Source organism: Onychostruthus taczanowskii, unplaced genomic scaffold, assembly GCF_017590055.1.
Source record: "Onychostruthus taczanowskii isolate IOZ18803 unplaced genomic scaffold, ASM1759005v1 scaffold131, whole genome shotgun sequence".
NCBI lineage: Eukaryota > Metazoa > Chordata > Aves > Passeriformes > Passeridae > Onychostruthus > Onychostruthus taczanowskii.
The window spans coordinates 688,325-704,264 of record NW_024498474.1 but is presented as its reverse complement, the minus strand read 5'-3'; the positions used below and the strand labels follow the sequence as shown (position 1 = coordinate 704,264).

Below are 15,940 nucleotides of genomic sequence, written 5' to 3'. Positions count from 1 at the left end.
GCTGCACCCCAAAACAGAGCTGGGGAGCCACACCTCTGCAAAGAGGCAAATCAACCCCAAAGAACAAAGCCCCTGATGCAGAGCTGCACAAAGGAAGGGGCCCTGGCCCTGTCTGTGCAGCGCAGGCACGGTGTTGGGAGACTGGGAACAGGAATAATGCACACAGCCCAGCCTCTGCAGAGCCATTCCCTGGGAGGTGTGGATCACACTGCAATGCCATAAAACACATGCTAATACTACTGCTCAGTTACAGCCACAGCCCCCTGCTCCTTCCCAGCAAGGACAGAGCCTCTTCCCATGCTGTACTCCATGCTGCAACAAAAAGCAAAAAGGTCTTAAACGTTCTTTATCATCTAAACACAAAGCATTCCTTCTAGGTCTCAAAAGTGGTGACAAACATCTTGAGTCATCTTGAGCATACATGTAAGAACCTGGAGAATTCTCTCTCCTTCCTCTGAAATCCATTTGTTCCTATCAGTATTTTATCTCCAGTGGCTGTTACTGACAAGAGAACAACTTTCTCACTGTTCTCCTACAAAACATACATCCAGGAGTCAAGCTTGGGGTGGGGGGAAATAATCTTTCCTGAGTGCCTTGCTAGAGCAGGAAGCTTGAGCTTGTAATAGGTGTCAGAGATGCAGGACTGCCTATTCCCTGAATCATTCTACAAATTAGACCCTGGGGGCACTGTTAGCTTTAATTTATAATAAAACAGTATGAACAACAGCCTCCAGAGGAAAGATGGGATGTGTGAGAGGAATACTGAAAAGTGAAAAACAAACAAGTTCATGAACAATTAATAAGAGGGAGGTTAGATCTGTCTTTTAAACAAACAGAAAATTAAATCCCTGTACACTGCAGGGAAAGACACAAACAGGATCTGTGCTTACTGCATGATCCCCTTTTCTGGTTTGGGAATACCATATATTGTGGCCATCCCTATGATACTGCAGAATCATCTAAAAGAATTAGGCAAATAATTTTCATTGTTGTTTTTTTTGTATAATTGTATCCCCCTGAGGTACAATTCTGTGTCATAAGCTTCAGACAGAATTTTCTGAAAACCCTGCTGTAATAACACTACATCATCACACAGAGGCCCTACAATTAAATTATTCATTTCATAACCTTAGCTGTTAAACTACATCAAATAGTTTGAAGAAAGAAATACAAAGCATTATGATTAAAGGCAAATTACACTGTATTTTCCAATGCATCAGCTGCAGATCCCTATAATTGTTCTCTCCTTTTACAGTAACCCACACCACCACCACCACCTTGTTGCATCCATTCTCCCTGTTTTATCTCACTGTCACCTCTGGCCCACGTTTCACCTGTACATACACCGTTGTTCTTTGAGGCCAAAAACTAACCTATTTTGTGAATCAAAGGCACACAAACCAAATACTCCCTTTTTCCAACCCTTTGCATTTTAAAACATAATGCTATTGAAATAGATATGTGTAACATCACAGCATAATGTTTAGAGCAGGGAAAATGGAAACAAATATCTGTGAAGCTACAAAACCAGGTTTATAAAAACAAAGTTTTGATGTCAGTTTTTTAAAGAATAAAATAAGATTAAAATAAGTCTATGGAGAGAACAAAAGGAAACCAAAAAATACACTGGCATCTGAACAGAATAAAAATGGTGACATGAAAAAAAAAAAACCAAAACAACAAAACCAAACCCAAAACACAAATGCATGCTAAACATAAACTAAGTAGAAGTTACAAAGCACTGACTTGGACATTTATAATCTACTTCTATTACTACTGGAACTAATATCTTAGTCAAAAAGCAGTAACTTTATACTCTTAATCCCAAAACATCATGGGAAATGGTGTTTTGGGAACTGAAAAGTTACAGTTAAGTCTGAAACACACCAAAAGTAATTTCTTCTAAAAAAGGAAAACCACTATTCTCTCCTAAGATTTGTTAGGGGTTTCTGTGTTTAATGGCCTACTGAAATACAACCACAAAACTCATGTTACTGCTTCTCCAAACATTTCCAGCATAAAATCATACCTTTCACATCCTCATCTTCGATGGTCGTGTTGGAACTCTCTGTTGATTCCTGTTGAGAAGTAAATATGAGTCAAATGTATAAAACAAGCCAAGGCTTATTTGCGTGCCTAGGAAAATGACAGGATTAGTTACAGGACTCATGCAAAGCCTTGAAGCAGGGTGGGATGCCAATCACAAACAAATGGTCACACACTGATTGAGACATTTCCACCTGAAATGGATGTCAAACAATGCCATTCTCCACAGGAGGGAACAGAAACACAATTCCTGCATTCTGATGCTTTTACTTCACAGGAATGTACAGGAAAGTTTGTTTTTTTTTTGAACATCCAACTCTACAAAGTCCATCTGAAATGTATGAATTACCTCAGCCAAGTAGGAGTGCTTGCCATTTTAAGCTTAGTGATTAAACCAACTGTGCAAAATAAGTCATTCCATTCCAATTCCACCTTCCAAATATGCAGGCTTCTGCAAGCTACAATTTACAACTGATTTCCTGCTCGTGTGACTTATGCAATGTATATTCAAATGACAGTGATCTGAAGCATATTGAACAGATTATCTCATTTTTATACTGAGTTTTGTGATTTTTTTTTTTTTAAGAAGATGAAGAACTTGAACATATGTTAAGAACTTTGACAAACTAAGGCATCTTTTTGCAGTATTCTTCAGCCAATCAGTCAAGCAGAGGAATGACTCATGTATCCGACAGTTCATTCTTAAGCCATGACACTTAAAAAGGCAAGGTTATTGTATCTCAGTCTTTCCTTAATTACCAGAAACATGAAATATAATGGGCAAATTCAACAGGGCACTGTCAAATCTAACAGCTGCAGAGAGCTGGAAAGTTTTAAGCTAGATAGTTTTTTTATCTCTATACTTTGTTGAAAAGTACAACTTTTTTTTTTATTTGCAGCTCAATAACAAAAAAGATTAACTGATCTCTTTTTATCTGAGAGAGAAGACAAGACTGGTTTGTATTTAATTCTATAAAGGATTTTACAATTACATAATGAAAATTTGCCAGTGCCCCTCATTTACTGCGTCCTCACAAGGCTGAGCCAAAGGAACGTTCAAGAGGGCTAATGCATTACACAGACCTTCCAAACCCAAATGTGCATTGATAAGTCAAACCAGAGGAATTAAGTCACACACAAACAAAACTGAACAAGCCACCATGCTGTCCCTGCCCTGGCTGTGTTAGACATTCCACTCTACATGGACGTATCATGCTCTAGCACTTCAAATATTAGATAAAGTACTCACAAGTGAACAAAAACCTCACACAAATATGAGTTGTAAACACCATGCAAAGCTCACAGGGCAGATGTAGCCTCTAACACTGAAGCATCCACTCCAGTTGCCATACTACAAGGATCAGTCTTTCAGATAAATTTAGGAGGAACTCTCCACATTAAGGGGTTTGTTTGTTTGCTGTGACCTTTTGGGACATCGAGTATCTCAGTTGTTGAGATAATGTAATAAAATCAAGTAGATGTAGTCATGCCAATATTTTATCTGGGTTTTCTGGGCTTTAGTGGACTTCAGCGATAAAGATCAGCCTGCTGTTCAAACACAGGCTGCTGGTGGCCTATGAGTTTAAACTTGGGGAGCTCAAAGAGTAGTTACATGAAAACACAAGTTCTGTGCTGGACAGATGCAGGGGACATAAAGGGCTGGGACACACAAGCACAACACACACCATCAGCACTTCCATGCTTGAGGAATGTCTGCGTGCGTTATGTCGGCACTCAGATCCACTCCTCTTATGAAATAACCACAGGGAGTTAAGACTAGATAAATGGGATGTGAATTAAATCAGCACTGCAAACAGTGAAATTGTTGTTGAAGCATCAATTCTTTTCAGGAAACCTAGGAACATGTGTTAATGTAAATGATGGTATTTCCTGGCCCTTTTCAAGTCCATGCATGAAAAAAATAAAACAAAACACGTTTTAGGGATCAGCTGCCAGACGCAAACATCACAATACATGAGAAAAAGAAAAGAGCGTGAAGAAAACACGTAAAAATCAAAAGACCTCTTTGTCACTTGAAATGTGAAATTTTTTTTGGAAACTGCCCAGTGATGTTATGGAAGAAAACCAAAGTCCTGTGCAAAAGACACGTCACGACACAGTGTTTAAGCATGCTGAGAAACAGCAGATGGAATAAACGGAAATGACATCTTTGTCTGGGGTGACGACTGCACGTAAAACTCGCCGGGATCATCTCACCACACTCTGAGAACAGCACTCTTAGGTTTCCCTTAGACTGCAGCGTTTTTGGCTGAAATGAGAGAGACCCCCTGCTCCCCAAGCCAGGCTGCACAGGGCACTGAGCTCTGCCCATTGCTACCGACTCCCCCGAGAGCTTCAGGAGCTCAGAAGCAGCAGGATGCACGCAGCAGATGGACACGGATGAAAACAGGCTCGAGACACGCTGGGTGTAACAAATGCAGGAATGAGATTTTTTCCTTCACAAATTCTTGGAATGGCCCTATTGTGCTGTGGAATAGTGGATGGAATGTGTGGTGTGGAAAAGCAAGATGGAGTTGATTCTTTCTGAATACCTTATTTCCATCAGGGTTGTGGATTACTGTAGTTTGGGGCTCCTGAGCGAGAACAAAATAAAGAGAGAAAGAGTTCCCATTGGTAAATACATTTTCATTGGTGTGAGGGAGTGCAAGAAGAGCCAGCTCACAAATGCTGAACACTGACAAGAGTTAAAACAAATGTTAACTGTCGCCAGGGGGTGAAACTGGATGTCTCTAACACAGATTTCCTCAACAGCAAGCCAGCAAAAAAGGCCATCTCACCTAAAGCAGCAGCATGCAGAGACCTTATTCAGGACCAGGGTGTGCAGGGCTTTGAAGCTCTGGGGACCTGCAGAGGCTCTTCTGGACAAGAGCAGGCCAAATGCTCCGTGGGCTTTCCTGTCTGAACCTGGACAGACAGGGCAGCCACAAATCTTTAAGCTTTAATAACTTCTTCTCTTTAATTATGTTTGCTTGTATTAGCATGAAGTGACCAAATCGAAATACAGTGGAATTGGGAAGGGTTAAGGACGACTACCCCCAGACACTTCTGTGGTTTGGAATGCGTGGATTGCCCTCAACTCCTGCCTTGGCAGAGCTGCATAAAAACAAGTGAGAGAGAGCTTTGTGCCATGTAAAAGTGTAATTTCCCCAAATCCTTTCACTTTAACAAAAAAGCCAATAATCTTTGAAATGGCAGTTAGTCAGCGTGCTTTCAGCATGGGCCATCGGGCAGGGCTCCGTCTGGGAACAGACTGCCATAAACTCCTGCATGCAACCTGCTGACTTGGTCTTAGGAAGAACTTAGTGCATGCCTCACTGCCAGCTGCTCAAAAAAACTGCAGAGGAAAAATGCTTCCAAATGTGGGTTAACTACCCCATTTCCAGAGTTTTATATGTCCATGAGAAACAACAAGTAACAACATGATGCGCTTTGGTACTGGCATTTACACTGGTGAGCCCCGTGATACACAGGTGCCTTAGAAATAGGGCTATTAATAAAAGCCAGGCTGCAGTAAACACCCAGGAACGTCACTTTGATTTGTAATATGTCCTCAGCAGAGCTTATTCATGAATAATGTCTCCTGCTGATTTAAATGGAAGAGAAAGAAGCAAAATGTTTAGCTCTAGATGCCTCTTGATCCCAGAGAAGTCTTGCAAAGTCCTGCTGAGTTTCAGGAAACATGGAATCAAAATCTGAATAAGGTCTGTTTTATGGCAGCCTAGTAATAATCCTGTTAGCTCTCCTGGATGTCAATACTTTAACTAAGACAAAGCCGAGAAAGTAATGGAGCAGGTTTTAAAAAATTTTGTTGGTGCAAAAGGTTAGCATTAGAAAGTGGAAACAGTCATCAGGCAAAGAGCTAAGAGCAACACCAAGCGCATTCTACTCACTTTCTGGCACAGCATGCAAAAAATTCAGCTACGGTTACAAATGCTACGACTCTACCGCATCCAGCTTCCATTTAACATTTTCTGTCAATAAACACGCTCTAATGGATTTCCTCACAAAAAAAAGACAGCATAATTCAAACAAAAAGGTTTTCCAAAACCTGTTTTTAGAAAGCAAACAGAGTAAATGCATGAAAAAGCCAAAAAGAGGGGAAAAAAAAAAAAAAAAAAGGAAGAACAAACAGAAGACAGTCAAAAACTTCCAGATAGCATGAGAAGGAAAATTCCAGGTATACCAGCGCCGGGGTAGGAATATTTTCCTTGGGGCTGGTTACCACGTTGGTTTTGTTGTTTATCTGTAGGTATGCAGAAAACAGAAACAGACAGGCCTTAGAACTCGCGGTAGGCACCGTATCTATATCTCTGCACACAACATCTATAGACAGCTATCGGTATCTATAGATAGATATAGATATGGAAATAAAGAATACAGAAAGATGAACTTAGCAACTTGCAGCAACACTGACACTAACTCCGGGAGCTGGCTGGCAGCTCCTCCCCGCGCGCTGCCCGAGCCCTGCACCAAGGTCTAGGTAAGGGACGGATGAGTTGAGCTGAGACACTTAGCAGAGAGCCCTTAAGCAGCAGCTAAGCACCTCTAAGAAGAATAAAGAATTAATATGGGTTGCAACAAAGTCCTAAATAGTCGCTGCCATTTCGTGACATGCAGTGGTGTTGGGTCATTGCACCCAACAGCTCTTGATTTCTAATGAATTATCCCTACCATAAATAACATTTGAGTATTTGTAGCACTTCAAGAATCTGTAAATTGTTCTACTGGCTTCTGATTCCCCTTCGGAATAAATGTGACTGATGCTAGAAAGAGACTTGTGCCCCTTGAGCTTTTTTGGTGCTATTTTTAGCAGAAAATCACTGGCAGCTTCTCAGTGCTGGTACTGTGACTCTCAAGTGCAAGGTTTCCCACTGTGGTACCTGTAGCCTTACTCCAGCCCTCAGCACCTCTCTGTCTAAATTTACATATAGGTCCTCACAATACTCCTTAAGCTTAGCACAGTGCTACAATTTCTGGCTTTTATCTGAACAAAATATTAATTCAAGTTAAACTGCTCAGCAGAAAGTTTCGAATTATCTGAGCCTTTAAATCCATTTTTTAAGGTTTAACTTTCATTAACACCATGGAGTATGGGAAGAACTGAAATACTAAAAATAATGTAGCGAGCTGCTTTTTACATGCACTAAGAAGCAAGATTCAAGTATTGTGCAATTTGTTTGAAAGATGTATTTTTTCCTCTCTAACAATAATGAGGAAAAAATATTATGTACATTTTGGTCATGTCTAATTTTAACAAGGGTTGTCCAAAGCATCATGCAGAACTAGGTATATAGATACAGACGATCTGAAAAGACTTTAATTCAAAAGCCCAAGTTCTACTGAACCTTCTAGTCATGGTACTTAGTAATAAGGGTGCAAAGCGAAACCAGAAATGCCTGAAATTGTTTTGTTAATGGATTTTCCTAAAATGTAATTAACTTTACAGAATGGAAAGAAATGAAATTCACAGACTCCATGTCCTCAGGACTTTATGATGATTATTTTACTTTGGGCCAGGCAGGGCAGCTGACTTGTGGATTTCAGGAATTGAGCCTGCAGCTGAAGTCAATCTTACTTAGGATACGTTTAAATTATGGAAACGTCCACAGGATTTGCAGTAATGAATTACAGCATGCAAATTTTCTAATTTTTAACCAGCATTTAACTGGCTTTGAAGAATATAAAGTAGTTTTGTTAGTTAATCAGGGAACATGATGTCGACACTAAATGTTATTTAACAATACTTGTGATAGATACTGTTTTCCTGTATAGAATAATTTTCTTTGATTTAAAAGCAAAGTTCATGATGCTCTACAGCAGGAGGATGAGGAGCAGTTTATTTTTTAAACAATGGTCTTTCTGCAGAAATTGTCATTAAGAGAACATATGAGTCATTATTGAGTTGCAAGTCATTACGCCCTTAAATTGGCTTACTTATTGTCAAATAAATTTCATTTCTCTATGCACAATTACAGCTGTAAGCTGTAGCATTGTCTGAAATCAGGACAGGGAGAGAACAAACACCTTTGTGCGTAAAGTCTTTCAGGGGAGGTCTAAGTATTGGAAAGTATTTTACTTGCTTTGATATTTATGGGATTCTGAGATGGGCTGAACTCTGAACTCCTTACTCAGGAAAAAACTTTAAAGAAAACCTCATCCATTTCAGTAAATTAAAGTTCTACTGGAGATCTGTAGAAGAGTGGGAACACAAACAAGGCTGCTTGACAGCAGACTAAACCTTCCAAGCAAGACAAAAATTCCATCTTGAGTTGCATAACTACAGATTCATATTGTTGTGTCAGTGTAGTCACTGAGAGACTAGATTAAAAAGACCCCAGCAAAAAGCGAACAGACATAAAGGAAAAACATAAGGAAAGAAATGAAGATTTCACCAGATTTCATACAGTCCTATTCAGTAGCAGCTCAATACACAAGCTCAAGTGGTATCCCAAATGAGTGCTCTTGGTTGAATACATAAGGAAAACAGGTTAGTCAAAGTTCAATTCCAATTTTGCCTGAGTAAGGCTTTGGTTCATAGTCCCTTGGTGAAAGCCCTATGAAAATGAACAATATCCATTACAGCTACTGCTGAAAACTGCAGGAAATCTATTCAAAACTTCTTCAGCGAGATATTGAGAATCCAGCACTCATCGGGAAGAGAGAGAAAACGTGATTCAAAATACAGTTACTTCTTCCATGCAAACAGAACTTGCTAAAACCCTTTGAAGCTTTGTGAGAAAACAGCAATAAGCTGTACATGTTTTCTCTCTCACACATCAGAGACATTAATCTAGGAACACATGGCACACCTTGCATGTATTCTTAACAGCAAAGGGAAACCACTCCAAAAGGATTACAATATTGTCATACAAAACAGTTCCTTCACAGCTGATTTGTCCTTAACCAGTGACCACCTGTTTGTTGTGAAGGAGAATGTTTTATTGCTGCATCACTTGCCAAAAGACACTCTTTGAGGTGCAGGACAGACATACACACACTTCAAAGAGCTGGGCACAACTCTAGTATCATTATTGGCCTTTTTTCCATAGAATATGAAAATATTTTAACAACTCAAGTCCGTGTCTTGGGGCGTTACCTTTCACAAGCTACTTCTGTGACAAAGAGTTAACGCACACTTGAGGTTTGGGATCCTGGCAATAACCACACCGCACCTTCCCGGTGCCCCTCCTTTGGATGCTGCGGCTCCTGCCGCTGGAATTCTGCATTCACCCAAGGAACAGAGGATTTACCTACATAACTGCATGGCCAGCAGTTTTTGCTTTCCAAGGAGAGTTGGCTTCCCAGTGAAAGGTGTGGATGAGGGCCCTTTGCCTTCTCTCTGCCAGCAGCAGCAGCAGGCAGAGCCCATCCTCACAAACACCTCAAAGGTCACATTCAAAACCACCATAAACAGCAACAGAGGAAGTTACTGCGTGGGGTCATGGAGGCCAAATGAACACAAGACTGGAGAATAGGTTGAGAAGGAAGGAAAAGTTATTGAGACTGTCAGCTGAGACATCCTGGGACACAGCCCTGAGCTGCAGAGCAAGCTAGTTGGGAAACTAGTGTGGCAAGGCTGGGAAATTGGCTTTTTTACTCCTGAGCATTTAGCATGGCATCTTGGGCTACAGTGACTCAATTAATGCAGTACCGTATCACTGTGTAACTTGTTTTGTGTTACATTTTACAATATTAATACTATTAGCTTTTAAAATAAGTAGGTTTTAAAAACAAAGAGAAGTCTGTTACAAGATTACTATTTTGTTACTATTCTTATTTACTAAGAACAGCTGCATTGGCTGATGTTACATCTACTTTTTTGGTTTTTTATGTCCCCAGGTTAAAAAAAATTATGACTTGCTTGAAAGAATGGCTGAACAATTCACTCTGGATGGCATATAGCAACTGCAGGCTTAAAATTCACAAGGTTGTACTTTAAAGTCTTGCAGTTCTCACAGTAAGTTAACAAAGCTAAATGCAACTGTTTGATTTCTAAGTGTGAACGTTTCACAGGAGGAAAAAAAAAATCTGTCGATAAAGATCCTCACCATCATCTGAACACTCGAACTGGACTTCCTTTTCTGAATTGACCAGTCAGAGAGAAAGGAAAAGAAGAAAACGTGACTGGTTGGACTTGCAATATCAATGCATGGAGTACAGTATATTTCTCTTTTGGCTTTTTTTTTTTCTTTTTTAATATGAAAAAGACAGCTACAGCTGTTAGAAGGGCTGGAAAAATGCTACAGAGTATCTCAATAACAGCATTGACAAAACCAGACTTCCCCAGATGTACATTTACTCCCTTTGCTCCACATGACCATGCAGACTAACAGCAGACACGTAACATGTGCTGAAAACCAAAGAACTGAATCCCAACAGGTGAAATTTAGGCAAAATTTTGGCAACAATTGTTTCCTATATTATAATCGAGATTGCGATAGAACAAACAGCATCGTAGACCTGTAGGAGGAATGATATTTAGAAAGGAAAACTGGTCAGAGAGCGCATAAATTTTATCTATTCCACAATGAAACATGATCAGGGTTTTCCAGCAGTGACAGAATTGTTCCAAACGTGTGCTTCTCTGTGTGAGTGGGATCTCCACTGCTTGGCAGTGAGAAGCAATGCAATGGTACTGTACTCATTTCTTTGTAGGTCAGGCTCTGATTTTTTGATTGGCAAAGTGTCCATTTGTCAGACACAAATATACTGTGAATCTGGTATTTAAGCAAGTATTTATAATGTTTTGTTAAAATAAGACATTAGGATTAAATAAAAAATTAAAATTCAGGTCAAAGACACCCTTCTGAATAAACACAGAGAGCACAGAAGAATATCTTCTGAATCTTACAATGAAAGCTTGAATCATTATATTAGTCTTTAAGAGTCCTCTGAGAAAAAACAAAAAAACAAAATACATTTTCTGCTGAGTGGGTTTTTTTTTTTTTCTTTTTTTTTTTCCCAAAGTATTTATGCAGAACCTTTATTTGTGAAGCATCTCTCCTCCTGCAGGGTCTGGTGACGTGAGAACAGGAGCTCTAAATCATGTACGAAAGCTGCCAAAATGTTCCCTTCTTAGCAAGGTCTCCTAGTCAGGATGAGCTGATCTGAGACAGTAAACCCCTCAAGTTCTGCCAAATATAGCAAGTACATCTGGCAGAACACACCTCATGTGGAGCCAAGCCTGCCCGTACACTTTTGGTCTTCCATGAAATCTAATGGAAAGCCAAAGGGAAACAAAGAGGCAACAGAGCTGCACATAAACAATGATGCCTAAAAAGCCCACCACCAAACCATTATTTACAAGTTATCAGTTAACTCTGAGTCATTAATTACATAATCATTCTTCATTTAAAAAGCAAGAAAAAGCAGTTTCTCCAGTAGTTTTCTATCTTCTGCTTACTTAATGCTAGCTTTTCAAGTATTTGTTTCATTTCATCTCTAATTTTCAGCTACTAACTTGAACCACTCCAAATAGCTAGTGAGAAGCACTTACTAACAGAATCTATGAAGGAGAGAAATAGCAATAATCAATTCTAAAACCTGGCAGAAGTTACAGACAGGTGGAGACTAAGAATATATCTTTGAAATGGAAAGCAGGTGTTTAACCTACCTTAACTCCATCCGGCTTTTTCAGTAAACTCTTGGCTGCTGTAAAACGAGACAAATAATTTCAGTGTCAGGTGGCTCCCCTGAGGTCACCCAGCTGTGCAGCAAACCCCCAGTGCCTCCCAGCTCCAGGTAAGTTCTCAGCTTTTATTTCCTCATTTTGTTTCTCTGAGCATGGGGAATGAAATCCTTAGGAAATCACCAGTCCTTAGGATTATCAAACACCTCTTTTTCCATTGACTAACGCTGTAGGTTGACTGTACTTCTACAAGGACAGAGCTCCTTGGGTGGCAGAGAGGAAATGGAAGCAGGGTGAGTGTAAAAGCAGCAGCTTTGGCTATATCCATTTCCTCAACTGCAGAATATTTCTACTGGATGACAGGGACAGTTCGATACGACTGTGAAAAGGTGTTGTCCTGATGGCAGGGACTTGGACCAGGTGTCTGCAGAGCCCAGTGGTATCTCAGTGATGGTAGCAATATGCATAATGCCCCTCTGGGGACTTCCCACCATGACAGCATCAGCCTCCTTGTGTGAAAGGGCAGCACAGCTGCAAGGAAGAAAGGAAGGACGATTTGCTAGCGAAGGGCTGTTTTGGAGGGTTGCTCCTGTGAGGCAATAATAACAAATTCTAGGCTTTGCTTCAGCTCCTAATGAAGAAAACATGCTATTTTCAGAATCATGTTGCACACTGATCAAATTTCTTCAAAATTTCATTTGCCATAATGTAATTCACGTGCCAGACTTTAAATTCCACCACTTAAAACTGGCATCAAATAATTCCGATTTCCTAAATTTGGAAGGCTAACGTGCAAACAAGCACAGCACAGCTCTGAACCTGAAAACATTCACAGCAGAAATACATGCTGGCTGACCTACCAAATCCATATAAACTATTCACTAAAGCGTAAATGCTTCATGAATCACTGCCAAAGACTTGAAGAATAATAAATTACACAACAAGCCTGCTGTTATTGGGGTTTTATTGTTGTTTATGACCCAATCTTCCCATCAGAAAGTGTTCCACAGCTCAGGCAGTAAGAAATTGCTGTTCTGTATATAGGGGAGACAATCCCAACATGGAGCTCCCATTGTTACTGGCATCCTTATCTCAAAAAAACCCCAAAACTCCAAATCAATTGGACCTTGCATGCCCAAGGCTGCTCAGACTAGTGAGGATACAGGAGTTACTGAGTTTACCTTTAAAGCTAATTCTTGTACTTGTGGCTTATTTTTGAGCTACATGTGTATTAAGTGCTCATTTTACAGCACAGAAAATGTAGAATCACCTCAGCAACTGTACAGAAATGACTAATGTCCATGATGGTGTTGTTTACATGAAATAAAACCTGGAAAGTGAAGCCAGGTTGATGTTTCTAATTTCACTAATATATCAGCCCTCCAAATGCAGTTCAGTAACTATGGACATCAGCCAACACTACCATTAGACCTCCCACACAGCCACGTCTTACAGCTAAAATGAACAAAAATAAGTTTGCCCGTATTGTGCAGCACTACCACTGCATTTTTTATTTAAAGAAACATGAATGTAAATATTGAAACCAAATTGTTCTCCACATACTTTGGAGACTGGACACTCCCTGTGGCAATGTGTGCTTTCAGGACCTGAGGCAAGAGGGCCTTAGATTTTTCATTACCACAAATATTGTGGGCACTCCATTACCTTCAGGAATTTATTTAGGGAAAGCAAAGGGAAGGAGATATTTCTGAAACCTAAGGACAAAAAAACCCAGAAGTTAATAGCTTTCAAAGCCTGTTTTATACCCTTAGCCCCTATAAAAACATGGGAAAACATAAATTAATTCTTACAGACTGCTGCAGGTCCTTTCTCTAAATTTGTGCATGAAACTTCTGAGTTCTTTTGATGCTTGACAAACACTACGTGTTCTATGCAAACAGTTCAATGAGAGGCAGTAAAATGAGGGCACCACAAGCAATAACACCGAGTATTTATTGCGTGTAGGGCGCTGCCGGCGCGTCCCTCGGAACGCGCCCAGCACGGATTACCAGGCACTGCTGCACGTTGCAGGACATACCCTGCCACTCTGCTGGGTTTGGCCTGCAAGGGATTTTTAATAGCACTTGGATTTATTTTTCTTGAATCACAGACACTGCATACAAATCAAATATTTAAAGAATTCGCAGGAGCAAAGCAATCAGCGTATTCTAAATTAAGCCCACAATGAGAGATTTCTTGCAACTACAAGCAAGAGCTAAAAATAAAACCTAAGGCAGTGCTACTAGGCCAGAAAGCAACTGGAAACAAATGGTTTGTGACAGCATGGAGAAATTAAAGTGATTGAGGACAAACAGCAGTTTGGATTGAGTAGAGAAAGAAGATGTTCCTTTCACGTGCTGAGGGTCTTACCTCACAAGAAATACACATTCCACATAAAAGGAAGAAAAAAAAAAAGGAAAGTAAAACACTTTTATAACCACATCATTATGGACAAATGACCTTCATAAGCATGCTTTGCAATGAAATACAATGAATAAAAAACCAAAAAAATAAAATGTCATCAAGAAAAAACACAGGTGGCAATGGTGTAAAAGAAGAGATGTCAGGTGAAAAAACCAAAAAAAGCCAAAACCCCTGTTTGCTTTTCATGCTGAAATGCTGTTTAAAAACTACTTCAGCTTTTTTGGTTCGTGGAATTTGATCCTTACATATATAGACAGTGACAGTTATGAAAAGGGATGAGGAATGATTTGTTTGTTTGACATTTAACAGTAATTCATTTTTACAAGAAGCGCAGCCTACAGCCTTCCCACCTTTTAAATGAATTGGCAGACACTGGAATTCATTAAGCACTAACTCAAGGTAATTCAGATGAACGTGGTCCTCTGTGTTTAGGTGTGCATTAAAAAAGGGAACTTAACTAAGAAAGAAATTGTATTTCAAGTACTATGCAAATTGAACAAGTTGTTCTTGCGTTTGTGATTATGTAATTTTTTTGGATGAGTCAGTGCTTATTATTATTTGAAACATGCCCAGAGCACTATCATGTTTTTGTCTGTACAGTAATTCATGTTACACTCCAATAGTTACATCACAGAGTAGGAGGATATGTAAAATTACTGATTTTTAAATCTGGTGTTCTATTTCACTATTCACTAGAAATCTCAAATGGCAAAATGAAAAATTCAACACAGCATCAATATTCTGGCAATTCTACTACTTAGGACAATTCTAACTCTGCTAAGAGCAATTTTAGCTTTTGCTATTAGAGCTTGTTTAGTGTAAGATCTAAATCTCCAGAGTCATCAGGACAAAACTGTTTCATGAAGAGGAAACAACTGTTCTTATATCCAGCTAGGCACTGCTGGGCATTAGAAAGAAAATTGGGACTCGTGTTACTACATTTCTTACTCCTCAGCAAAGCAATAAAGAAATGAATGTGTACTGATGATACTTTTAATACAGGATGCAACAGAATCATGGAATGCCTTTTCACATATATAAAAATACCTGAGTTATAATGTTTGGTGATACTTGTGCATGTGGAGCTATACGTCTAACTTTGCCTGCACCAAAACAGTCACGAAAACGCTGCCTGTCCTTGACAGGTAACAATCAAAAAGCAGGGAAGGAGCTCACATTCTACAGAAAAATCAGATTGTCACCTGTAAGAGAATTTCTGTGGCCCAAAGAGGTGAAATTCTTGTTTGCTTCATCACAGAAAATAACACAATGTATATCACACTTAGATGCTCCTGAACAAGTCCTAATTAGACTTCAGCCTTCACAGACATTAAAATATAAAAACTGCATCAATGTGGAGCTCAATGAACATACCTGAGAAATTTCTGGTAGCCAGCATTGTTGTCAAAATGGCCCCCTGTGTACACACACATTTTCTCAAATTAGCATCACACTTGTGTAAAACTCCAAATGCCAACACAACACAACAAAAAGGAAAATAGACAAGTAAATGACACCAATTCATGAATTAACCCTGAGAGAATGGATTATCTGTGCACTGCCTCTCATAAGCCATGTCATGACTGCATAAATCATAATTTAGTCTTAATTACACACCTATCAGCAATCTTGATATCTCATATATTTACCAACTGTCAGTATGTAATGCACAAGCCAGGAGTATTCAGAGGCTCAGCAATTATTCCAAATACATAGATGAATATGAAAGAGACATTACTATTGTTCTTAGATTCTTTTTTTTTAGGGAGGAATAGGAGCTTATTTGTAATGTACACATTAGACAAGTTCACATCTGCAAAG

The 15,940-nt window shown here is 39.5% G+C and overlaps 1 protein-coding gene across 19 annotated transcripts in view; it reads right to left on the bottom strand.

Annotated features, from left to right (window-relative positions):
* The window catches only part of CAMK2D (calcium/calmodulin dependent protein kinase II delta), a 121,196-nt gene that overhangs the window by 16,316 nt on the left and 88,940 nt on the right, over positions 1-15,940 (bottom strand). For 5 of the 19 annotated variants that reach the window (XM_041396814.1, XM_041396809.1, XM_041396813.1 and 2 more), the window contains exons 13-18: positions 15,494-15,536; positions 11,681-11,718; positions 10,116-10,148; positions 6,251-6,310; positions 4,599-4,640; positions 2,030-2,078 (exon numbers count right to left, since the gene is read on the bottom strand). In XM_041396814.1, coding sequence (XP_041252748.1) covers positions 2,030-2,078; positions 4,599-4,640; positions 6,251-6,310; positions 10,116-10,148; positions 11,681-11,718; positions 15,494-15,536 — 265 coding nt within the window. The remainder of the gene's footprint in view (positions 1-2,029; positions 2,079-4,598; positions 4,641-6,250; positions 6,311-10,115; positions 10,149-11,680; positions 11,719-15,493; positions 15,537-15,940) is intronic. The other 14 variants (XM_041396812.1, XM_041396829.1, XM_041396816.1 and 11 more) reach the window with 7 other exon arrangements.